Here is a 24,469-nt window from a genome sequence, read left to right on the forward strand (position 1 = left end):
TCAGAGTCTCTCCTCTCAGCTGGACTGGATGCATCTTTTCTGTGTCCTCTCCCCCTCTCCTCCCACCTCTGGCTCCCAGCTTTTCCTTTCCTCTCTCCCTCCCTGCTCGACAAGATCAGGGAAGCTGCAAACCCAACCCTTACATCAAAAGGGAACTTGAAAAATACTTGGAGCAAAAACTGCTAACAGTGCATCCTTGCTCCATGCTGGCTCTGATATTAAATCAGGAAATGGCACTGAACAGCCACTCCAAACACAGAAACAGGGGTTGTCAACACAGAAACCAAAAGCAATCTCTAACGGGCAGAGGTGAAAAGGACCTGGCGCAAGGCCGAGATGGGGGACTGAGACCCAGAAATGGATTCCTGAGCCTGGCTTGTTCATGCCTTATCTGCAGTGTCCAGAATGGAACCAGGCGCACGGTCCCTGGCACTGAGTGCCCCTTGTCTCCGTGAGAGATGCAGGAGAATTAAGCATGTTGCTTAAATACCTTTGGGATGCTCCTGTTCATTTCTGCAGGTATTTCTTGAGCACATACTATGTGCCTGACAGTGAACCAAAAAAGATGCCTGCCCACGGAGAGATGATCTTTTAGCCCAAGACAGGGGTCTGACTCTTTGGCACAGCATTCAAGGCCCTTCAAGTGATGGCTCCTGCAGAAGCTGCACCCACATCTCTAGCCTCTCTGAAATTGCTCCCCAATAGTACCCGAGACGGTGCCTCTGCTCTGTGCCTTTGGGTGGGCTGGGCCTACCATCAGGGCTTCCCGCACTTCTCTGTTCAACAAATTTCTGTTCAGCCTTCAAAGTCTTAGTTCTGCTCTGCAGCCTTATCACCTAACTCCGCCCCTCCCCCCAATAGAACCAAGGGCTCATTTGCTGGGGATCTGCCAGCATTGAGGACACATCGCTATTGCACCACCTCTCCAGCTGCAGTAGGAAGGTTTGCAATTCCCTGGAAGGGAGGAAAGAAGCCATGTCCATCCCTAAACCCTCGTCTCCCAGTACTGGTCATAGAATGGACATAAATAGATTGGCACAAAAATGAAAAACCTTGATAAAATCCATTGTTGTTGTGGCTGTGAGGAAGCAGGTTACTTTCATCATTTCTGATGGGAAATTAAATAGGTACAATCTTCTTAGAGGCTAATTTGACAGTATTAACATTACAGATGTGTTCGTCTTGCAATCCAGCAATTTTATTTCTTGCTATCTATTCTAGAGGAATACTCGCACGCATGCAAAAAGGAGCGTGTAAAAAGCTATTCGTTGCAGCATTGTTTGCAATAGTGAAAGATTGGAAATAGCTTAAATGTCCATCAATACAAGACTGGATAAAAAACTACAGAGCATCCACTGGATGGATTGCAATGCATTAGTTAAAAAGAAAGAAGTGGATCTCGATGTATTGACACAGAAGTTACTGAGTAAAAATAAAAAGCAAGCTGTAGTTCTAGACATAGATGTTAAAACTACATTGTTGCATTTTTTACAATGAGAAAGTAGTCTTGTGTATCTTGTATAATTCATTTTAAAAAGAAGAAAAGGAAGAAAGAGATTGAGTGACCACAGCAGCTCCTGGGTGAAATGAGTGTGGGCTCTGGCACTGCCAAACAGCAAACAGCATTACTCCCTCCATCAGCCTCAGGCAGCAGGTCTCAGCAGTGGGAGGTGCCACCCACTTCTCCTCTACCCAGAAGTTTGCTTCCTAAGCCATGATGAGCATGTGATGGGAAGCTGGACCCTGAGGCCCCTGAAGAGCATGTAAATAGAGGAGGAGAAAAGAGGGGAGGCCGGTGGGATGGGTTCACTCAGATCCGCCAGATTTCCTCTGAGTTGGTCCTTGGTCTGAGGATGAAGGAGTAAGAATTGGTTCAGGAATGATTGTTAACTAAGGGAGAGGAGGGGGCTGGAGGAAAGAACTGAGGGTTCTGAGACATCATACTGCAAGGAAGCATCAGTATTTGCCTAGTTGTTGACTTCATTCATTCATTCCGTCATTCATTCTTCCACAACTGTAGTTGAGTTCCTCCTAGTGTAGGCATTGCACTGGCCACCGGAGACAGAGAGACGACTCCATCACAGAGTCTTCCTCCAGGAGCTCATGGTCAAGTCCATCTAGTTTCTCAAAGTGTGTTTCTTGGACCCCCAACATAAGAATTACCTAGGGAGCTTATTAAAATGCAACTTCTTGGGCTGTGTGTAGACCTATAAAGTCCAACCCTGGCTCAGGAATCTGTTTGTAACACATTTTCTCAAGTAGAAAACATCTGGACTAGCTGACCAAACCATTTCCTTGACCTTCCCTGAGTTATCTCCCAAGGCCTCTCCCAAGCCTGAGATCTACCATGATCCAGCTTGGAGAGGGAAGGGATAGATGTGTGAGCCCTGCCATATGACTCTAGTGTGTCTGATTTCCCTAGAGTGACCAGGACCTTGTCCTGGCTCCTGGGCTCTTCTCTGCACCTCCATTCCCAGGTACATCCCAAGTCCCCGTGAGGCCTGAGAAGAGCCACAGACCATCTCTTCTATCGAAAGTGCTTCAGAACAAAGAGACTGATTCATTCCAGGCAGGGGGGATGGCAGGTGCAAAGGTCCTGTGGGAGAACATAGCTTGGGCTGTGGAAGAACTTACAGAAGGCAGTACGCTTGGAGCATTGCCGGGGGGAAGGCAGTGAGAAAGGAGGTGGGGGAAATGCAGTAACAGATGAAGTAGGAGAAGCTGGCGGGAGCAGATCATTCAGGGCTTGGAGGCCGTGTTAAGGAGTTTGGTTCTTTTTCCAAGCATCAAAGGAATTTGTACTTAAGCCAGGGGGCAGGGGATGAAGGTAGAATGATCAGATTCGTATAACATGAAAACTGGCTCCACTGTCCTGTAGAGAAGAAGAAAGTCTGAGCCAAGCCCTCTGGACTTATCTAAGCAAAAGGTGAGGGTAGCTTGGATGAGGGTGAAGACAACAGATGGAGAAACAGAGATCTTGAAGTGGGGGGATGAACAGATAGGTGGTAGTTGGGTTCTGGGAGGTGATGGGGAGCAATGATGAGGTTTGAGAGTCTCTAACACTGGCCCTGAGGTCATGGGGGGTAGCGGCGGGAAGGGACCACTGTTGGTCATCCCGCACAGGCTTTGAGTCGCAGTGAACTTCTCATCAGCCTCGAGCCACCTCTCTTCTCTCTCTCTCCTGATATTTAAGAGATGGATGAATGGGGGCTGAAGGTCAAATGGGATGAAGGTCAAACTCAGGCCAGAGGCAGGACCAAGAATCAAGGCCAAGATTAGAGGTCAGGTCCAAGGGTGAAGGCCAGAGATGAGAGGACTCTGCAAAATTTCTCTCCTTTGGCTTACGTCCCACCTTGATTTCTCTCCCATTCTCCAGCCCCACACAATCAGGGAAGAGGAAAGAGAATGAGAGGGGGCCAAGGATGTTTGACTGCTGTCCACAAGAAGACACCTTAATCACTACCCTTAGAATTGAGCCCTCGGCTGAGACTTGGTACTTGGCAGAGGCTCAGCTGCGACCTGAAAGGAGCCACCTATTCTGTGGGGAGTTGGCAATCCTGACCCAGAGAGCAGCTGGAGAACTGTGCTGACACCTGGGTCCCTGGGGGCCACCCAGTCGAGATGGAGACCACATGCATCACAACATCCAGAGCACTGGACTTGGAGCCAGAAGCTCCAGCTCATTGCCACTGTGTAATGATAGAAATCACTTAACCTCTCAGAGTCTCCTTTGTCTAAGGTGGGGATAATCCCATCTACCTTGAAGGGTAGTTGCGAGGACTGAATGAGTTGATAAAACTCTTAGGTTACTGCTATATATCTGTATTAACCTACTTACCTGCCTACATAGCTCTGTAAAATAGACATAATAATAGTTGCTACTTGATAGACTTGTGAGAATTGAGGAAAAAAGTGAGTAATAAAGGCTTTGCAAATCCCCATACAGATGGGAGTGAATATTATTATTAAATATCTCATCTATATTGGAGGCAATATTGCCCAGTGGGTGTCTAACACAGTGCTGTCCAATAGGAATAGAATGTAAGCCACATATGTAATTTAACAATTTCTAGTATTTACAGTAAAACAAACTAAAAAGAAACAGGTGAAATTGTTTTAATAATAAATGTCCAGTCCCAAGTGTGTGTGTGAGTGTGTGAGTGGGGGAGGGAAGGGAGGTCCCTGGTCCCCAGGGGAGGGAGCTGGGAAAGGGCTCTGCAGAGTTGGGGTAACTCTGGCTCAAAACTGGGACTCGCTGAGTCCTTTGGGTGCTTAAGGCCACCAGGATCCAGAAGCCCGAGAATAGCTTTTTGGAAGCAATGGGTTGGAATCTGATGGCCACTGTGTGAGGCAGAGGACAGTGGAGGTGACAGCTGCCTTTGGGAAAGAGGAAGAGGAAGGGAGAAAAATGTCCTGCCTCTTCTTGGAAGCCACAGACCTTGGGAAGCTCAGAGAGAGTGGAGGCAACAGAGCACCTGCCACTGGGCCCCGGGAGAGGTGGCAGAGACATCAGGGCTCCTTGGAGGAGACAAGTCATCCCCCGCCTGGGTGATACAAACGCAGGCGGCAGCTCCTGGGCGTCCCCTGAGTCAGGCCCCATCCTGGTTAGAACACGCCTTTGGGCCCTTGGTTCCACCGGCCTCGGTTTGGCGACCCGGAATAGTACAACCCTGCAACCAACCCGGTTCTGAGGCCGGGACTTGCGGGCTCTGCGATTCAAAGCATTCCGCGTGCTGTGCTTGCCCAGCCAACACACACGCGCACACACACACACAGAGCCACCTCCCGCAAGCCTCCCACCGCACCCACGAGCGCACAGAGACGCGCATTCGAGCACCAAACACCCGCAGCCCTCAGGAAACGGGTGGGTGTACGGCGCACCTTGGGGCTGATCGCGGCTGCCGGGAGCGCCGCGCTGGGCTGGAGGCGCACGGGAGAGCGCGCCGCGGGGCCACTCTCGGGTTAGCTGAGCAGAAGCAGGGCGGAGCGGCGGGGCGAACCCCGAACCCAGCGGCTGGCGGTGGGCCTCGTGCGCCAATAAAGAATAATCTCTTCGTCCACCCTGACTCCGAGTGCCCCGAGGCTCCGCGGTGGGTCGGACCGCGCAGAGCCTCCTTTCTCACCATTTGTAGCTAAAGAATCCCAAGGCGGTGCGCCCGGGACTCATCGCCTCTGCTCCAATCCGGGGTGGGCAGGGAGAGGGAATTTGCTTTTGGCGGAAAACTTCAAATTGGAGTTTTGGGGGCTAGAGATAACGAACTGCTCAGTAGAGGGCTCTGGGGCAGCCAATCCTTCTCCACTTCCCTTCAAACGAGGCTTGAGACTCCGCTGCCCACTACTCCTGTGTCTTCTGGAGTCATTCCCTTCGCTTCTCCTCCTTGACTCTCCATTTCTCCCACCGTCTCTTTTCTCTGTCTTCCCTTCTTCCCCTCCCTCCACCCTGCTTGGATGGGGTGCAGCCTCAGGGTACTGCTATATAACTATTGATCGAGAGCCAGGCACGCTGATCCCCAGAGCCTCCAGGCGCGGAGAGGAGGCTGCAGGCGGTGGCTGTCGGGAGCGGGAGGCCGCGGGATTTAGGGCGCTGAGACCCTGCGGCAGAGCGCAGCAGAAGCCGGGGTGCAGGAGGCCGGGCCGCGAGGTGAGGTCGGCTGTCCTGCGCGGCTTTCACTCCGGAGCAATCTGCGTGTCTCCATCACTCATCTAGTTTCCAACATTTTTGGTTGAAGTACTTGGGAGTGGGTGGGGAGAGGAGGGACTGACTAGGCTGGGAGAGCCGCAAAAGAACGGGTTTTGGGGGAAGGTGGAACTAGGGATGGACAGAGATATCTCAGTCAGAGCCCAGGGAAAGGGAGTGACCGAAACGGGGACAGGCACAGGGACAAAGAGGAGCGCGCCTGCCCAGACAAAGCCCGAGTTCTGGAGACCCTGAGACAGCCGCAGGACGCCCGCAGGAGAGCGGAGGTTTGGAACCGCAGAGCTGGGGCCGCAGGAACCCCTAAGGCCTCTACGGGCCACACATCTAAGACTCAGGTCTCCGTCTTCGATAGCGAGGGTCGGGCAGACCCGAGGGGACACTGGGAGGACATAGACCGGCCCAGCCGCCTCTGTGAGCATGAAGAAGGCTACAGCGTCAGGGGTGCTCTCTGAGCCGCGTGTTTTTTACGCCCAGAAGGAGGGCGCTGCCGTCTGGAGTTCAGTGGCTCTGGGAGAGCCCAGTGCGACTGTCTGGCCCTGGCTGCCTAGAGCTGGAGCCATAGTCTGCACAGACAGGAACGTTTCCCCACTGAGCCGCGGTCCGAGTGTGTTCCCTCTGCGTGCGCATGCGACGGGGACACTTGTAGGGAGGGTGCGTGTCCCAAGAGCCCAGCTTTGGGCAGGGGTGGGGCAGCAGCATGGCCCAGACTCTCCCGAGAGACAGCCTAATCGTTTCTGCGGAGAGCACACTTCTCGCAGAGGGGTGAAGACCGACTCTTCCAGCATTCCAGTTGCTGATCCAAACCTTTCAGTCCAAGTTTTGGTTAAACTATATTCATTTTATTAAAAATAGGAGGCCCAAGACCACACCCCACCCTGGCCTCGCCGAGGGCTCAAGAGAATAGACTGAGTTTTCAGATTAATTGGAGGCAAACATTTTAACCTTCTAACGTTAAAAAAATCTGGCTGCGTCCGCATTGGTGTGGCCCTCTTGACCCCTACGCTTGGTGTCAGTCGCGCTGGTTCTGCAAAGGCAGCGGCCCGGATACACTCACCCAGCGCACGCTTCTCCTGCCTTTCGCTGCGCGCGCCCGCAGCTGAAGAGCGGAAGGCGACGCGGGAGGCGGGTCGGATCTCCGGGTACAGCGAATTTGCGATTTAGCCGGTTTCTGCGCCCAGGCCGGGGTTTCGGAAGAACCTTTTATTTTCGGCCATCCTGGACCAGAGCAGGAAGGGTGCGCAGCGCCGGAGCCCTGTCTTGATGCCTAGTGCGGTGCACTCCGGGCTCCCCGTCTGCGCTCCAGGAAGTTTTCTCATCGGACAGACCTGGGCCCCCTCGCTGTGGTGTTCTCGCTTTCGGCCACCGGCCTAACTCGGCCCTAGACTTTCCCGCGCCCGGAGCAGCCGACGGGCACTCCGCCCGTGCCCCGCAAGAGCTGGGCGAAGACTTTCGTGGGGGGCGATCGGCGCGGTTTCCGCGTCCGAGGACAGGACCCAGTGCGTGGCTCTAGGGAAAACTGTCCTGGGCTCCGGTGCACACAGCCTATGTTCTGGGCTGGCTTGGGTTGGGCCAGGTAGGAAGACCCAGCTGGGTCCGCAGCGCGGTCCTTGCCTTCCGGCAACGGGCCGGGAGCTTCGCCGCGCCTTTGCGCACAGTGGCCACTTGGGGTCGCACTTTATGCCTGTTTGAGCCTCTCCGCGGCGGACTGACGCCGGGATCTGCTTAATCGTTACAAAACGTTCAAACAAAAACAGGGCCCGTTCCCCGGCAGCCGAGAGCTAGCCGCAGCACCGTCCTGGGCTGGCCTCTGCCCCAAGCCTCGGGGAGCTCAGGGTTCCGTGCGTCTGGCTGGGGAAAGGGATTTAGAGCCTTTTGGCCGATTCTTTCCCCGCTCCCTTCATCTTGTGCATTTGCGGGTGGGGTGAGCGCGGGGGAGCGGCGGGACCAGCGGATTCCTAGCTCAGGGCTGGGCCACCGCACCCGCCAGAAGGGGAACGGCCCCTGTTTGGCCCAAGGACGGTCCCCTGAAGCTGAACTGGATTTGAACACAACTCTTGAAGCCCCAACCCCAACCCCCAACACAGTATGCGCAGACCCGCAGAAACACAGCCATGCACGACACACACACGGCCCGCAGCCGCGCAGCACACGGAGCGTCCCCTACTGGGCGGGGGACGCTTGGGAACAAAGGGCCCGAGAAGTGTCGTCCCGGCTCTCATTCTGAGCCTCCTTGGGGGTGACACGGGCTGGAGGTGGAGGAGCAAAGGGTAAAGAGGGAGGAGAGCGCACGAAGGGGTGGAAGCCGCGGCCTGGAGTGGGGGCGCGCTCCGAAGGCGAGCGGGCGGGGGCCGGGACCTGGAGGGTGTGGGGGGCTGGGCCCGGGCCGGCCGTCCCACTCCGCTCCAGCCCTCCGCCAAGCCTCGGCGGCTCCCGGGAGGCTCGGGCCGCCAGTCAGCTGACGCGGGGGGCGGAGGAGCTGTCAGGCGCGCCCCGCCCAGCGCCGCCGGGCCGAGGGGGCCGTGCAGCCATTGGCCAGAGCGCCGGGCCGCTCGGGCCCCCGCGCCCGGGTGACATCCGGAAGGCGATAAAAGACAGCGGCGGCGCCGGATCCAGCACAGCTGCACCGCTGGGCTGCGAGCGGCTGCGATCGCGAGAGCCCAAGAGCAAGAGAACTAGAGAGCGAGCGGCGGGCGCTCGCCCGGCGCCTCCCCTCCGCCCAGCCGCGCGCCCCGCTTGCTTCTCCACCCCTCCCGGCTCGACCCGGCCCCGGCGCAGCCACAGCCCCGAGCTCTGGGGCGGCGCAGGCAGCCTCGGGACTCTCCGGCGCGCAGCCGCGTCCCCAGACAAAGGCTTGGCCGGCAGCCCCGGCCCGCTGCGCCCTCGGCTCCCCGCCTCCCGGGCTCGCCACTCTTCGCCCCCGCTCTCGGCTCGGCGCGCCCCGGCCGGCCGCAAAGTTTTCCGGGCAGCGGCGGCTGCGCCTCGCGTCAGCGATGGCCGCGGAGCTGAGCATGGGGCCCGAGCTGCCCACCAGCCCGCTGGCCATGGAGTACGTCAACGACTTCGACCTGCTCAAGTTCGACGTAAAGAAAGAGCCGCTGGGGCGCGCCGAGCGCCCGGGCCGGCCCTGCACGCGCCTGCAGCCAGCCGGCTCGGTGTCGTCCACACCGCTCAGCACGCCATGTAGCTCGGTGCCCTCGTCGCCCAGCTTCAGCCCAACCGAACAGAAGACCCACCTGGAGGACCTGTACTGGATGGCGAGCAACTACCAGCAGATGAACCCCGAGGCGCTCAACCTGACGCCTGAGGACGCGGTGGAGGCGCTCATCGGCTCGCACCCAGTGCCACAGCCGTTGCAGAGCTTCGACGGCTTCCGTGGCGCGCACCACCACCATCACCACCACCACCCACACCCGCACCACGCGTACCCAGGCGCCGGCGTGGCCCACGACGAGCTGGGCCCGCACGCGCACCCGCACCATCACCACCATCACCAACCGTCGCCGCCACCGTCCAGTGCGGCCAGCCCCGCGCAGCAGCTGCCCACCAGCCACCCGGGGCCTGGGCCGCACGCAGCGGCCGCGGCGACAGCGGCCGGCGGTAGCGGCAGCGTGGAGGACCGCTTCTCTGACGACCAGCTCGTGTCCATGTCCGTGCGCGAGCTGAACCGCCACCTACGGGGCTTCACCAAGGACGAGGTGATCCGCCTGAAGCAGAAGCGGCGGACCCTGAAGAACCGGGGCTACGCCCAGTCGTGCAGGTATAAACGCGTCCAGCAGAAACACCACCTGGAGAATGAGAAGACACAGCTCATTCAGCAGGTGGAGCAGCTTAAGCAGGAGGTGTCCCGGCTGGCCCGCGAAAGAGACGCCTACAAGGTCAAGTGCGAGAAACTCGCCAACTCCGGCTTCAGGGAGGCGGGCTCCACTAGCGACAACCCCTCCTCTCCCGAGTTCTTTCTGTGAGTCGTGGCCGGTCCCGGCCCCCGCCCTTGCCCCGGCCCGGACTCCCCGTCCTATGTCCCCAGCTCCGGACTCCCCCGGACCCTGTCCCTGCCACGGCCCCAGCCTTGACCTGTTTGACTTGAGGGAGAGGGAGGAAGGGCGCGCGGGACGCGGGCGACAGGAGGGCGCGCGGGCAGGCAGGGGACCTTGGCCAAGGCGAAAGCGGTGCGCGCCAGCGCCGCCTCCTAGACTCGAGCACAGCCAGAGAGAGAAGAGGGGGTGGGAAGTCCCGGAGCAACTTTTCTCCAGGCTGGAGGGCGGGCAAGGCATAGTCCCGAGGAGTCGCCAAGGCCGTCGGGCTTTCTGAACTTTGCGCGTTAAGTCGGGGCCTCTGCCTTGCGGCCAGGAGCGCAGTCCAGCCCAGGAAGAGAGCAGCGAGGAGAGGAGACGAGAGGAACCCTGGCGTCCCATCAGGCGCGAGGCGAGGCTGAGCGAAGGAAGGAAGGAAGGAAGGGCAGACGGATCTGTCTGTCGAGGGTCCGGAGAACACTGGCTCTCAGCCTCGAGACGCGGGCCTCAGGACGTTCTGCGCGCAAATCTCATCAGTTTTATTGCCTGCTCGATTATATAGAAAAAATACGAAAATCTGCATTAAAAATATTAATCCTGCATGCTGGACATGTATGGTAATAATTTCTATTTTGTACCATTTTCTTGTTTAACTTTAGCATGTTGTTGATCATGGATCATAACCCCCTTGTTTCTTTGAGTGAGAAAGGATCGCAGTTCGGAAACTTCGGTGGCTGCTTGCCGGGTATCAGTCCCGGCTGTCGGCTTGTAAATACCCGCCCCGCCAAACCGCCTAGAGAACGTGGCAGCAGGCTGAGTGTCTTTGTTTGGGTTTATTATTATAGCATTTTTTTTGTGTGTGTAAGTAAAAAAAAGTTCTGGGCATTTTGCATCAGAAAACAACTTTGTCTTCGGGCACCCTTGGAAGTTGCATGTTTTTTCCCCCTACCCTGCCCCCATTCGGTACTCTTTTCCCTCCTGATTTAGTTTTCAATTTTGTTGGTGTTGAGGGAAAGAGGACTGGGGTCCCCAGCTCCAAGTACCAGAGCAGGGCAGCTGTGGAGTAACGCAAGCCCGAGGCTGGGAGCTGCCTGGCTCCCACCTTGTCTTATGGCTGACATCCCTAACGAGAAAGGAAAAAAACAGATCTTCTTGTTTGCTTTTTATTGCAACCAGAACCACACGAGTGTCCCTTCGCAACGCTCCAGGTCTGCACAAATTGCTGGGTCCACAGTGCTCCTAGGGTGAGCGGAGATGCCAGCCCCAACACTGCCCAGTGGTGACCTGAACTTGGGTTGAACCAACCACCACACTCAGAAAGTACCGGAAGCCCAAACCTTAGCAAGTAATTTTGCAACTTTCAAGTGCGTTCTTTAGACCAACAAGTTATGTGTGTTTCTTTCCCTGCTTTTGAGATAGCGGGCGAATTATTGGTGGTGCCCCCCCTTCAGTTGTATAGTAGTTATAGGGAAGATCTGGGTGTTTTTCTTTATTATTACTTTTTTTTCATCCTGCAGGTCAGTAAAAGGTTTTAAGTTGCACTGACAAAAATACCAAAATGAAAGCGTATTTTTTCGTTCCCATTTGAAATTGCTGGCGCTGCTGGCCAGATGCGTTTTTGAGTTTGTATTAGTTGATAAATTAACAGTAATAACAAGATTGTATGAACCGCATGGTGCTTGCAGTTTTAAATATTGTGGATATTCGTCCTGCATCAGAAACGAGCTTCAGTTTTTACGGATTCAACTGTGTTGAAATCAAATTTGCCGCAACAGAAATTGTTTTTATTTCATGTAATATAAGGGATCAATTTTAAACCCTGCTTATGATATGAAAATATTAAAACCTAGTCTATTGTAGTTTTATTCAGACTGGTTTCTGTTTTTTTGGTTATTAAAATGGTTTCCTATTTTGCTTATTAAAACCATGGAAATGGTGTTTATTTAGAAGACTCCGCGTTTGCCTGACTTTGGCTTTCTTCTCTTGTCTCTTCAAGATTTGCACCGATTTGGGGGCACTCCCATCCCCCTGGCTGAGGGAGAAACAGACCAAGTCCGAGCACCTCTCTCCCTTGCGTGTGTGAGTGTGCGTGTATGTGACCCTCAAATGTGTTTTCTGCTTCTTGCCCTAGGTACAGACCCCGGTCAGGAGCCGGTCTGTGAAGCCCAGAGGGGGCACACACCAGTTTTGTGGGGATTTCAGGCTTGGGCATCAGGACTGGCCTGCTAGCCTGCCGGCTCTGAGGTAGAGATTGGCCGATCTGATCCCAGGATGCCGGGAGCTGCCACCCTAATGGGGATGCAGGCTCTTTATGGCAATCAGTCTCAGCTGCCCTGTCACTCTGGTCCTCCTGCCTGGGCTGCAAGGCTCTCAACTTTCTCCTGCCCAGCGCATCTCCGTGAGAGCAGCCAGAGCCTCCCGGAGCTAGATGCCTGCTCTGAGTGGAGGCCTCCCGGCCTCCTCGCTGGGCTCGTGGAAGCAGGTGGAATCCAGCACCAGGTCTTGGGGTGTAAGACTCTTCAGATAGGAAGCCCCTCCATGCAGACCTGTTTTCTGGGGGTGCTGCGCCCAGGGCACACCTGCAACTCAGGCCTGGAGCCCTCAGCCCCACAGAAGGGCACGGCATGGCCGGTTCAGGATTTCAGTCACTCCTCAAATCTTGAGTTGGAGGGGGTTTGGGGCATTGTTCTGGCATGGCAGCTCCCACTGGAGCCAAGGCATTCTGACTTGGGAGGTGGTCCCAGAACCTTTCCTTTTCCAGACTCTTAGGAGAGGTAAGGTCACCCACATAGGTCACCCCAAACCCCTCTGGGCCTCCTTGGAATCCCATCTATAACTCAGGGTCGGCCTCAGACACCACTGAGAGTCACAGTAAGACACCTCCGTCCTCAACTCCAGAATTCCCTGCTTCTTTGGCAATGGCTGGTTCCAAGGGGTTTCTGATCTCCCTAGAGTCAATATCAGCAGTCTGGGAGACTCAGCCTTCCAGCCCTGGGTTCTCTGGCTGGAGTTCCTAACACGGAATTTCAGGACCCGAATGAGGAGATGCAGGAGACCTGACAGCAGAGCCCCGACCAGGTACAAAAGCTGAGAAGAACCTGAGAGAGGAAGGGGAGGGTGAAACTAGCAGGGAAAAGATTTTGGCCTGGGTCCCTGGAGGCCTGGGGATAGGGGTAGGGGTCTCAAAAAGACCGGGATAAATCCAAAAAGTCAGGATGCAAATAATACCAGGAGTAATTTACATTTAATAGCACTTTGGTGGTGTGTAGCAGGAGAAAAGTCAGAGATTCTAGCTTGAATTAAATTCCACGGCCCAGTTTATTTCACCAATTCAAGGAAGTATCTGGCAGGAAAGGCTCTGGGTGTGATCTGGGAGGAGGATGGTTGCTGACTCTGGCTGTGGGGTAATTCTGCTGGGTGTACACGGATGAAGGAGCAAGGGGGTTTGATTAGTCGGGTAATTGTGAGTGCAAGCGCACATGCACAGAACTTGATAAGAGCATGCTCTGATGTACAAAGCGTATCCCCTTTGGGGCGAAAGAGGTCTCGGTGGAAGGCTGAAAGAAATCCGGCTGCGTCGCTCTGGAGACTGAGGGGCAATCACCACGGCTCCATGCGGTGGAGGCTTGCCTCCCTCTGGAGTCATCCCAAGCCGACTGGCATCCTCTACCTCTAGAGTCACCTGGACTCTGTGGGAGAAAAGTCTCTGGGCTGGAGTGGGTCGAAAACTCCAAAGTATTGGCGTTCCTTCCTCAAAGCACAGAGACGCAGACACCAGCCCAGTGACCGACACCATCACGCTGCATCCAGGACGATATGGTGACACAGGCCAGTTCAGAGTGACCAATTGCGTCTCCGAGAAGCTGACAATTCCCCGACACGGTCCTAGTGACACACTGACACACAGTCACACAGACACCCACACCATGCACCCGCACTGATGCCCTCGCAGGCACTGTCGGTCCGTGCACCGACCCAGTATTTGAGCACCAACGGCCCGTGGCGCACGGAGGCGAGACCCAGGCAGAACCGGCAGCGCACCGGAGGAGGCCGGGACCTTGGAGCCTCCAGGGCGAGCTCGTACAGCAGGCAAGCCCCGGCCTCTCTCGGCCTGCTGCCGCCCCGACCCGTCGTGTCGCCTCAGACCTGGCGCCCATGAGCTCAGGAAAAGAGCGCTGGGTCCCCAGGACCTCCGGCTTGTTCCACCCCGGCGGCGCCCTGCAGCCCGCACGTTCCTTTTTGGTTCCCACCGCTCCCGGCGGCTCGCGAGCTCCTCGCCATCCTCCACGACCCCGGAGAAAAATCCTTCCAGCGCCGAGAGCCTTCCACGCCAGCACTGTTCCCACGTAGACAGGCTGGCGCCCGCACTTGGGGACGCACGCCCAGACAGACACACACAGACACCGGGACGCACGCAGGGGGCACACACAGGCTCGGGACGGTGGCTCTGATCCAGGCTGAGCCCCTAGCTGGGGCAACCCGGGCCCGGTCCGGAACGAAAGCCCCCTCTTGCGACCCCCTCCCCTCGGTCTCTCGGGAGGCTGTGCGGGCTGGATCAGCCGCCGCCACCCTCAGCGAGGCGGGTCAGGGAAGGCGCTCGGCGCAGCTTCCAGGGAGCCTGGGGTCCTCGCCCGCGCGGGAGGGGTGGAGGCGTCAGCCCCTCTCGTCTCCTCGCCTCCTTGCTTTCTTTGCCATTTCCTTTCCTTCAGCCCTTCCTTCGTAAACTCTTAGTTTTAGAAAACTTTCTCCCTCCATTTTTTTTTTTTTTCCTTGTCTACCTTTTATCTCAGCGCTGCCCGGCGAGGAAGGGCTATGGGAGCGGGCTCTGAGGTGTCTGGTAAGTGTGGGGAGGACAGAGGGGATGGGGATGAAGGTCTGGCGTCCCCCGAGCCACCACGCCGTGCTGGTGCCCGGTCTGCTGCTCAGGACTCTCGCCTCGACGGCTCCAGGTCTCCAGTCTTTCCTTTTCATGCTTCCGCCAGCGGCAAGGCTGGCTGGGGACTGACAGGGAGCAAGGTCCCTGCTGGCTGGAGAGGGGCAAATCTCGGCTCTCCGTGAAGGGATCTCTGGGGAAGCTGGGGCTGGGTCCTAGACCCAGATCCCTCTTTCCCTTACAGCCAGGCTTCCTTCAGTCCAGGGTCTCTGGGCGTTTCTGTGGCAGGACAACCCCCTTGCCTAGTCAGAGATGCCCAACTCCCCCCACCCACTCCAGCTGTGTCTGTCCAGGGGCCTCCTGGACTCAGGCTCACAGTAGGAGCTGCCAGAAACCACACCAGATACACCAGGATGGTTATTTATTTTTATTCTGTGACCTAGAGCTACAGCTTCTGTTATGCCAGGCAAACCCCATACTCCCTCTCCCACCCATCCCTACTCCTCATGTTCTTTCTCCATAGGCCCCAGGAAACAGCTAGTTTAGAGCTTCTAGTTGTTCTCTTGCATGCTTTCAGATGCAAAACCCTCTTCTGAGCCCTTCTCTTTTCTGAAGGAAAACCCTGAACTGGCTTCTTGCGTAACCCTTCCCCTTACAGACTACTGTCTGGTGGCCTGGCCTCTCATCCCAGAGATAGCAGTGTTTGGATTTGTTATGTAAGGAAGGGAGGATTAGAGATTTGCTCTGCCACTCCTCCCCCCACCAAAATAAAAGTCCCCAAATGGCACAGTCTGTAGACAGTGTCTTTTCCAGCAGCAGCCCTTCTGAAAGAAGTCAATCTGGTTAGAAGAGCAGCTCCCGAGTTTGTGCCCACCACAGTACTCTCAGGAGACAGGCCAGCTTGCAGTGAAGGGAGAGTCCCATGTCCAGGGTGTCCCTGGTTCTTGGAAGCAGCCACCACGAACCTTCCCAGGCTGGCGCTTACCTGGCTCAGAGGACTAGCCTTCTGCTGGAGAAAGCGGCTGCTGTGGCTTCTGCAGCTGCTGGAATTTTATCCTTTCTACAGTTCCTGCCCCTGGTAACAGGTGTCCAGACCTTGAAGAGCACCCCTTTCAGCTGAGGAGCACACATTCTCCGTGCCCCGCCCACCTTCGCCATGTTCTATGTGCATTTTCCATGCCTTTCATGTCTTTTTAATATCTTAATACCCTTCTCCATTGTCCTACACTTATTATCTTAAACTATGCATTTAGATAATAAAATCAGAGCTAACTGTTCTCACATGGAAGAAATTAAATATATGAGATAAGTCGCCACTCCAATTTGGAAACCCGCCTAAATTATTAATAAGGATTTGTTCAGAAGCAAAACTCAGTTTTAGCTGCCTCTTTGCATTCTTTGCATGTAAAGTTACTTTCACGTAAAATAGCAGCCACTCATTACACATTCCTTTTTATTTGTATCAAAAAGGGGTGGTGTCCTCAGGCTGCAGGGGCAGCCACAGAGGGAGTGGGAGGAGGCCTGATACTTTCTGGAAGAAGCCAGTTTCAGTGTGAGAAGTGAGCGGAAGTCCACAAGTCCAATATTTGTACTGTTGTGTTTCCCTTTTTAGAGCTCTGTGCATTTTGCCAGGGCTGGTACTTCTTCTAGTAAATGCTGGGGGGTGGGAAGCTGGAGGTGCCCACTCTCTGGGGAGAGTGAGGTGGGCATTAAGCCTGGCCTGTGACTCCATTGGGAATCAGGACTGAGGCTGCCCTGAGGTCACTCACAATTCCTCTGGTTTCTTCTAATCTGTCACTTTTGCTGTCTTGACTCTGCCACGGTTACATGCACCTGGGCCCTACTGAGGAGAGGCTGTGGGTCTGGACTGGTCTGGGGACTCAGCTCTGTCTGTCCTGCCTGAGTGGGCAGCGAAGGGCTGCACTTGCCAATACTGGGCTCGCATCTGCCCTCCTTTGTGTCCTGGGGGCCTGAGCCTGATACACATGTCCCTTTCCTCGGACTAGGGGCAAGCAGGTCACAGAGCACAGGAGGTGTGGCCAAATCAAGAGGTTAGTCCCATTATGACATTTCACTTAACTCTCTCAAGTGTGGGCTCCTATTCTCCATGCAGGTCAGAGGGGGATAAACAAGGCCCAGAGTGGACATCTCTTGCCCAGTGTCACCCAGTGGAGGATCTAGAATTGGAATCCACACCTATCTGATGCCCAAATTTGCATCCCATATTTGAAACACTTGCTGGGGGAGATCTTGAGGGGAGAGTATCCAGGGGGGGAGAAATAGCCCTTTTTCAGCACAGTTCCCTTTCTAATTCCCTTTGCAGAGGGTGGTCACTCTCTTGGGGGTTACTTCATGCTCTCTGGCCACCAGGCTCCCTGCCTAGTCACAAAGAGGGGCTTCGGGGCCTTGGAGATGCAGCAGGAGGAAGAAGGGGGTCAGAAGGAAACTGCAGATCTGTCGCCCATTTCTATCTCTCACGGAGAAGCCAGCAGGGATGGTGGTTCCGAGGGGGTGTGTGTGTGTGTGTGTGTGTGTGTGTGAGTATGTGTGTGGTGGGAGGAGGCCCACATGGGCATCGTTGGCTTGGGACATTGGTGCTGTTATTAATCAACAATCCTCTCACCTTTCATCTGTTCTCAATTGAACTTTCCAATAAATGTATCGTAACTACCATCGCAAGTGTTTATAGAAGCAGCAGCCTCTAGGTGAGGCAATTTTGACGGAATCATCCATAGCTTAACCGAGCTGTTTCTGGTATGACATTTAAGCTTTGGACCTTCACCTAGATGTGCTTACATACTTAGGGCAGCACATCCATAAACACATGTGTAACTCATGCTCACACACACGGAGGCAGGCACGTATGTGCACACACATTTAAATGCAGAATCCGCATGTGATTATTTGCACTTATAAACATACATTTATATAGTGTGCATAAAATGTGCAAGATTATGCACACAGCCGTATGGATTTATACCCACATGGAAACACAATTGATGACATCCGTACATAAGCTCTCACTAAATGCATATGGGGCCATGCACATCCTTACATGCTCACATGCAGAAACATACGTGGATTGTAGAACTGAACACTGGCCTTTGCACTCACTCACACAGAAGCACCACGGAACAAGTGTAATGTGGCAGTGGTGGGGTTAACGGAGGCCCAGACTCCTGTAAATATTTATAAGAAGCACTCAAGCTCTCAAAGTGGGAGAGGAAACCTCTCCCCACAAGCCCCTGTAAATCACACAGCTGCTGCATGTTACCTGTCAGGTCCAGGGCTGTGCCATCCAGCACTCGCTCCACGAGGGCGGCCACATACGTGCTGGAGCACACGGCCCTCTCCACGCTGAGCCGTGCATCCCAGCTGATGTGCCAAGGTCGGTCCTCACTCCTAGGATTTTTCTGCCAGCAGCAAGAGGAAGCATTTGAATGCTGCTTCTGCTGGAAGTGCAGGGTTGGGGGGCAGCAAAGGCTTTTTGTGACTGTCTGGGACTTGGCTTCTCCAGTGAAGACAGAAGTTACCCTGGGGGGAAGCACGTGGGGGCCATGGTGAGGAGGTGGGGATCCTGGCTGATCCACGTGTGAGATAGCAGGGACTCTGGCTTCTGGAGCTCTTCTCACCCACCAAAGTTTTGGGTCCTAGGAGCCCACTGAATTGCAGTTCTCCACAGCTGCTTTAACCGTGTGTTCAGCGAAGCCTCTGCCTGCAGTCCTGCCACCTAAGACCATTCATTCAATCATTGAAAAAATAGTTTTTGTGTGTCTTCCCTGTGCCAGGCGCCGTGATCAGCGTTGACAATACAACAATCAGAAAACAGAAACAATCCCAGCAAACTAATCTGCATGGAATTTACAATATTGTAGGAGACAGAGCCAGCAGTTAGATATTATATTAATCAGTATACAATTTCAGAAAGAGATAACTGCTATGGAAAGACACCTGGGCCTCTGAGAGCATATGCACCACAGTGAAGCTGACATCAACTGGGGAAAGAGAGGTCAGGGAGGGCTTCCTGGAGGAAGCGATATTTGAACTAAGATCTGAAGCCTAAATAGGAGTTAGCCAAGTTAAGTGGGTAGGGGAAGACATTCTAAGTCTAAATTGCATTTATTCTTCATTAATTTTAAAAGAAGTGATCAGGACCTCTGTCTCCTCTTTGACTTTCTCTCCCTCTACTTTCTGACCTTGCTCACTGTGTTCCTGCCACACTGTTTCTATTGTGGCTGCCCTATTGTTTCTGGAACACGGTGGTTACTTTCCTTGCTTAGGGCCTTTGCTTGAGCTGTTCCCTCTGCCTGAACCACTCTTCCCCCAGAGAAACCTGTGTAAACTCCCTCACCTCCTTCAAGTCCCGGCTCAGATCTCCGTGAGGCTTACCCTGACCACCCCATTCGATCCGGCCCCTGCCCCCGCCCCCCCTGAGCACTCCTGCCCTGCCTGACTCTGCTCCACTGCTTCTCTTCTCCTTCTTTCTCCCCCACTGCTCTAATTACCTTAGAACCCTGCATCATTTCTTCAGTTAGCGCTTATTTTCCCGTCTCTTCCTGCCGGCACATAAGCTCTGTGAGGTCAATGTCTGATGATTATTTTGTTCACTGATCCTCCTAAGCACCATGAATGGGGCCTGGCACTTGGTTGGAACTTGATAACCCAAGACTAGTTGAATGAATAGGTGTTGAGTAAAATGTATTTAAAGAGGAAAGGGATGATGTCTGTGAAAGCATGGGTTTGAGGTCCTGGCTCGTCCTATCTATCTGTCTATCTATCCATCCATCTATCCATCTATCAGTTATCTATCTATCCATCTATCGGTTATCTATCTATTTATCTATCTATCATCTATCTATCTAGTTTTTTGATACTCCTTAAAATACCCACTGCTAACACTTTTGTGTATTATCCTCCAGAATCTTGTGTACCTCAGTAGTGCACTTTGGCACACATTTTGGTGTCTGTGAGGAGAAAGGCGACAGCTGATATGAGAGCCAGGTGGGGGAGCGCTGGGGTGGCACAGCAGGGGAGGGGGCACACAGGGAGGGGACAGAGCGGAGCTCAGTCTCACTATTTTCCTCTAGATCGTTGGTGGGTCTTTGAAGAGGAAAAGGCAGGAGGGGGAGTCAGAGAAGGGTCTTGCTGGGATTCTGAGGGCACGAAACTAACTAGCTCCCTTCTGTTCCTGACCGCCCTGCCTCCCCCAGTCTATCCTTTCCCTTGCTCTCCTCTCATGCAGAAAAGAAAAAACGTTCCTCCTCCCTGTTACTTTCTGAGCTGAGACGAAAGCCTCCTAAATACTTTGTCCCCTTGACAAGTTATTTTTAAAAAGAAATAATGTCTCCAAATCCAACATTTTTGATGATTTTTTTTTTTTTTTAAAGAAAACACTTCACAAATCAACAGCTCCCTTGTTTTAAGCAATTGCTAGGGTTTGAAGAGGAGACTGCTTGGTAAACACATTTTGCAAACATCCAGAAAAGATTGTTTTTAGTGTCCTCAAGTGAAAATCAACCTTCCCAAGCTCCTGCTTTCTGTTTCATTGACACAGGAAGAGATTCTCTTAAAGCGGAACAGATGAAGGGAGGCTGACGTGGTTCCTAGAGGACATTTCTTCTGGATAATCGGGACGTATCTGTGAGCAGCCCCCCTGCCCACACTCCTAGCCCCTTGCATTTCTCATATGACTTTGGCTCTTTACCTCACACGGGAAGGGACCAGGCATTAATGTCACTAGGTCCATTTCACAGCTAGGTAAATAGAGTCAGGGGAATCTTGTCTCCAAGCAGAGCTGGGAGAGAATGTGTCTCCAGGTACCTGCTAATACCACTGGGCCAAACGGGCTCCTCGAAGTCCTTGTGGTTCTAGTTCTTGAGAAATAAGCTGATTTCTTGGGACAAATCTGCTTTCATATCCCCTCTCAGATGCACCCTCCTGACCTTTTCCACCAGCACACCTTAGTTTGGGGTATCCCCACTTCTTTCTTGGTCAATTCCTAGAGTCATAACCTCTACTTCCAGGCCCCACTCTACTCCTCTGAACCTGTGAGAGTCCTTTTTCAAAAACTTACCTCTGATAATGTTACTGTCTTGTTTGCAAAATCAACAAGCTGTTGGTTTGTCCTTGCCCCAGAAGAGAGCAATACTCCAAATTTCAGTTCCGCCTAAACTGTGGCTTTGGCAGTCCAAGATGCTGAGCCCAGATTCTGAGGCAATTTGGGGAAGGTCAAAGGCCAGAAGCAAAGTACAGAGGCCCCTGGGAAGAGTCTGCCCTGGCCCTCGGATGACTTCTGAAGGGAACCCACATTTGCCTGCCTATCGGCCTGCCCGCCTTCTGTCTCCTTCGAGGTAAACAGAGTGACCTATGGCTAGGTCTTATACTTTTATATAGTAGGAAAGTTACATATCAATCGGATTATAGGCATCATATATCTAAAAGACCTTTCTTTGCTTGAGGTCTTTAAAAAGGATGGCTCTGTTGTGTTTTCTCAGGTGGCCTGCCTTCTTATCTCTATTTGCACGAGGGAGGAGAGTGCACCAGAAGACCAAGAAGAGCCAAAAGGTCCTGCTCTCAGAAAGTAGAAGCATTAGGTTGAACCTTATGCAATTATAATGGATATGTAAGAGATCCACTCTGCAGACTACAGATCTGTGAGCCTGAAGCTGCTTCCTGAAGCTGGTTCTTGGGAATCTTCCAGGGGGATATTATTAAAGGCATGGTTTCTTGGTAGCAAAGGAACCGGTGATTAGTGGGACCCAGAATGAGACTGATAAGAACATACCATGTCAGACTCATCCTATTTCCAACTTTGACAGGTAGAACAGGGCCAATGGCCTCGAAAATCCTCATTCGACAAACACTTTCCATGTGCCTCGTACTGTTAAGTATTTCACAACTATGAACTCATGTAACCCTCACAGTAAACCTCTGAGGCAAGGGGATGGTATTATCCTCATTTTCTGGATGAAGAAACAAAATCATGAGAAGTTAGGCAACTTGCCCAAGGATGCACAGCTAGTAAGTGGTAGTGCTGGGATTCAAACCAAGCAGTCTAACTCCAGAGTCTGTGTTTAAACCTGTTATACTCTTCTGAGGCTGGGGGTTAGATGATAGGTGAGATAGAACTTATAACTGGTTTGCAACTGATTCTGGGATTTTATTCAGTGGAGACTTGACTCTGAGAAGACCCCTCCCACCCCCGACCACCCTGCACCCTCCTCTTGAGCCATCTGTGTTCCGTCGTGGACACTGCTTTTAAGTTAATTTTTTAACTTCTGAGATATTGACAACCTGTTCTGCTCAAAAACCATCAATGGCTCCCCATCACATCCAGGGCACATTCCAAATTCTTTAGTCTGGCTTTTTGGGCCCTGCACCATGAGCCCCTCTGTTCTTCACTCCACATCCTGTGCTCTGGCCAGACTGAGCCTGAACCCGCCGTGGCTTCTCCGGCCTCCACACCTTGGCCTGAGCTGCTTCCCCATGAAGTTCTCTGTCACCCATAGTCCTCCTCTCTTTAGATCGCCTCCTTCTGCCTTCACTCCTAGGCCACAGGCACTGAAAGAAAGACACTTCCCTTCCTCTGAGATCCTCACTGGAGCTGGAGTGGGGGCCTGGAAGGAATTCAGGTCGTGGAGCCAGGTAGACCTGGGGTTAAACCCAGCCCCTCCTCTTCCTGGCTGTGGGGACTTAGGTAAATCACTTCCCCTCTCTGAGCCTCAGTTGCCTCTTGGTGAAATGGAGAGCATCTTGACCACTTCTGGCTTCGGGAGGGATCTGTTGAGATAGAGCCTGGCAATGACTTGTGGTGGGGGTGGGGAGCAGTAAATTGTGGCAGCTGTGATTATGGCGGGCATGGTTGGGCTGGTTGGAGTCGCCCCAGGAGGATGTGAGTTTTGGAGACAGGGCTGGGTCTGAGCCATCTCTGGTCCCTAGCAGTGTCTAGGGCCAGGTCTTACAGGAAGGAGGCAAGCTCAGGAAATGCTCCTAGAAGCAACCTGGAAGACTAGATTTAGCCGCAAGTCCAGACTCCCACATCGCAGCTGGGAGACTGTCAAGCAGGCCTAACAGGTTCCATCCTCTGGCCAGGATCTCTGGTTCGATTAGCACTGAAATTGATTGACAGGGAAGGCCCTGGAAGCTTTGTGCAAACCCCAGCAGGAGCTTCCGGGAAGTGGGATTTACAGCTGTGAACACACTGTGGAGAAAGAAGCTGGAGTTTCAGCCCTGCGTGTGAATATTCTCACCCCTACCGGCTTTTTCCAGATGCTCAGAGCCCGAGGAGCCTTGTCTGACAGGGCTTGCCAGCATTTTCTGGCATGGTTGCAATGCAAACTTGCCTCCCACTTTGGGAACCACTTTTTGGAGAGAACATCTTGAGTCCTTGGTTGGGGGGCTTGGGTCCCTAACTTGGTGACAACACAGCAGGCTTTTGGTGGACGTGTTTCTGTGAGACTGTGTGGGATGAATGTGTCCTGGTACACATGCGTGTGTGTGCACATGGAAGAATGCGTGTGCACACGTGTTTACAGCCACTGAAAAACAGTGTCCTCAGTGTTAAGACAGGGGACGCAGAGTCGGGCCGCCTGGGTTTGATGGTCGCCTCTGCTTACTGGCTCTGTGATAGTGAAGACATTACTTTCACCTCAAGGTTTCAGATTTTATATCAGCTGAATGGAACTATAACAACATGGAGGAATTAAAGCTTTTGTGAGAATTAAGTTAGATAATACATGTGAAGGGCTTAGTACAGGCCCCGATGCATGGTAGTGTCTCAATAAATAGTGATGGGTATTTTCGTTGTGTTATAGATCTCAGGCAGGTATTATTGTAGGCAGGAGTGCAGACTCTGAAACCAGAGTGCCAGTTCCAACATGTTCGAGCTGTGTGGTTTTGGACAAGTTACTTAACCACTCCCTGTCTTAGTTTCTTTATCTGTAAAATGGGGATGATAATAGTTGTACCCGCCTCAGGGCTGTTGTGTCATAAGTGTTTAGAACAGTGCCTGGTAGACACGTAGCGCTCTGTGTGTTAGTTGTTATTATTATTACCATCATGATCACCATGATTACCATTACCTCCATCTTCGTCTTCACTACCATGATCATTACATTGTCAGCCATTATTGGTGCCCACTTATTCCTCTAGAGAAAAATCTGCTGGTGAGGAGAACTCTAAGGCACTTGGTCCATGCTCAGACCTTCCAGAAGGGCCTGATGAAGTCCCCAAGGGTTGTCCAAAATAGCACATGGCCCTGAGTTCGAGTCCTGCCCAGCTGCCTCTGGCTTTGGCCCCTCTGTTCACAAGGTGGTGTCAGCTATGGCCTGTCCCTCCCAAGACACCTGGGTGGTAGGCGAGGAGCTGGCCCTCCACCCCATGGTCTGCCTCCTGGTGATGATACCTGGCTCCTCCGCAGCCAGGAGGGACGCAAGAGCATGGCTGGCCCAGCCTCCTGGGCCCTGAAGAGCCGACTGTTGTTCTCTTGCCTCTTTGTAAAGGGTCTCCTATCCAGCCCTCAGGAGAGCAGAGGCCAGCCTTCTTCCTCTGACCCAGGCAGGGACTTCTCACTGGGGTTAGGGTGGGGTCCTCACCTTATCACATGGGCAAGACCCCAGCTTCTGCAGACTGGCAGTTCTGGCCCTGAAACTCTGGTTCCAGCACCTGGGTGGCCCGGGGAGGCCAGGTAATCTTTCTGAGCCTCACTTCCCTCGTTTGCAACATGGGTACAATCATATTAATCTGCAAGGCGGTAAACGAGAAATGAGGAGTGAATGAGAAAATGCACGTAAAGCGGGAAGTGCAGCCACAGCACGGAGCAGGTGCTGATCGGCAAACGCGGACCCTCTCTGCCTTTCCCTCCAGCACTCTCCCCGACGTGGGGGAGTC

At 53.6% G+C, this 24,469-nt stretch overlaps 1 protein-coding gene across 1 annotated transcript; it reads left to right on the forward strand.

Annotated features, from left to right (window-relative positions):
- Window positions 1–8,352: 8,352 nt before the first annotated feature.
- Window positions 8,353–11,647, forward strand: MAFB (MAF bZIP transcription factor B). The gene has a single exon (XM_058562695.1). The coding sequence runs from the start codon at window positions 8,689–8,691 to the stop codon at window positions 9,658–9,660; it is 972 nt and encodes a 323-aa protein (XP_058418678.1). The 5' UTR covers window positions 8,353–8,688; the 3' UTR covers window positions 9,661–11,647.
- Window positions 11,648–24,469: the final 12,822 nt, after the last annotated feature.

Source organism: Diceros bicornis, chromosome 19, assembly GCF_020826845.1.
Source record: "Diceros bicornis minor isolate mBicDic1 chromosome 19, mDicBic1.mat.cur, whole genome shotgun sequence".
NCBI classification, from domain to species: Eukaryota; Metazoa; Chordata; class Mammalia; order Perissodactyla; family Rhinocerotidae; genus Diceros; species Diceros bicornis.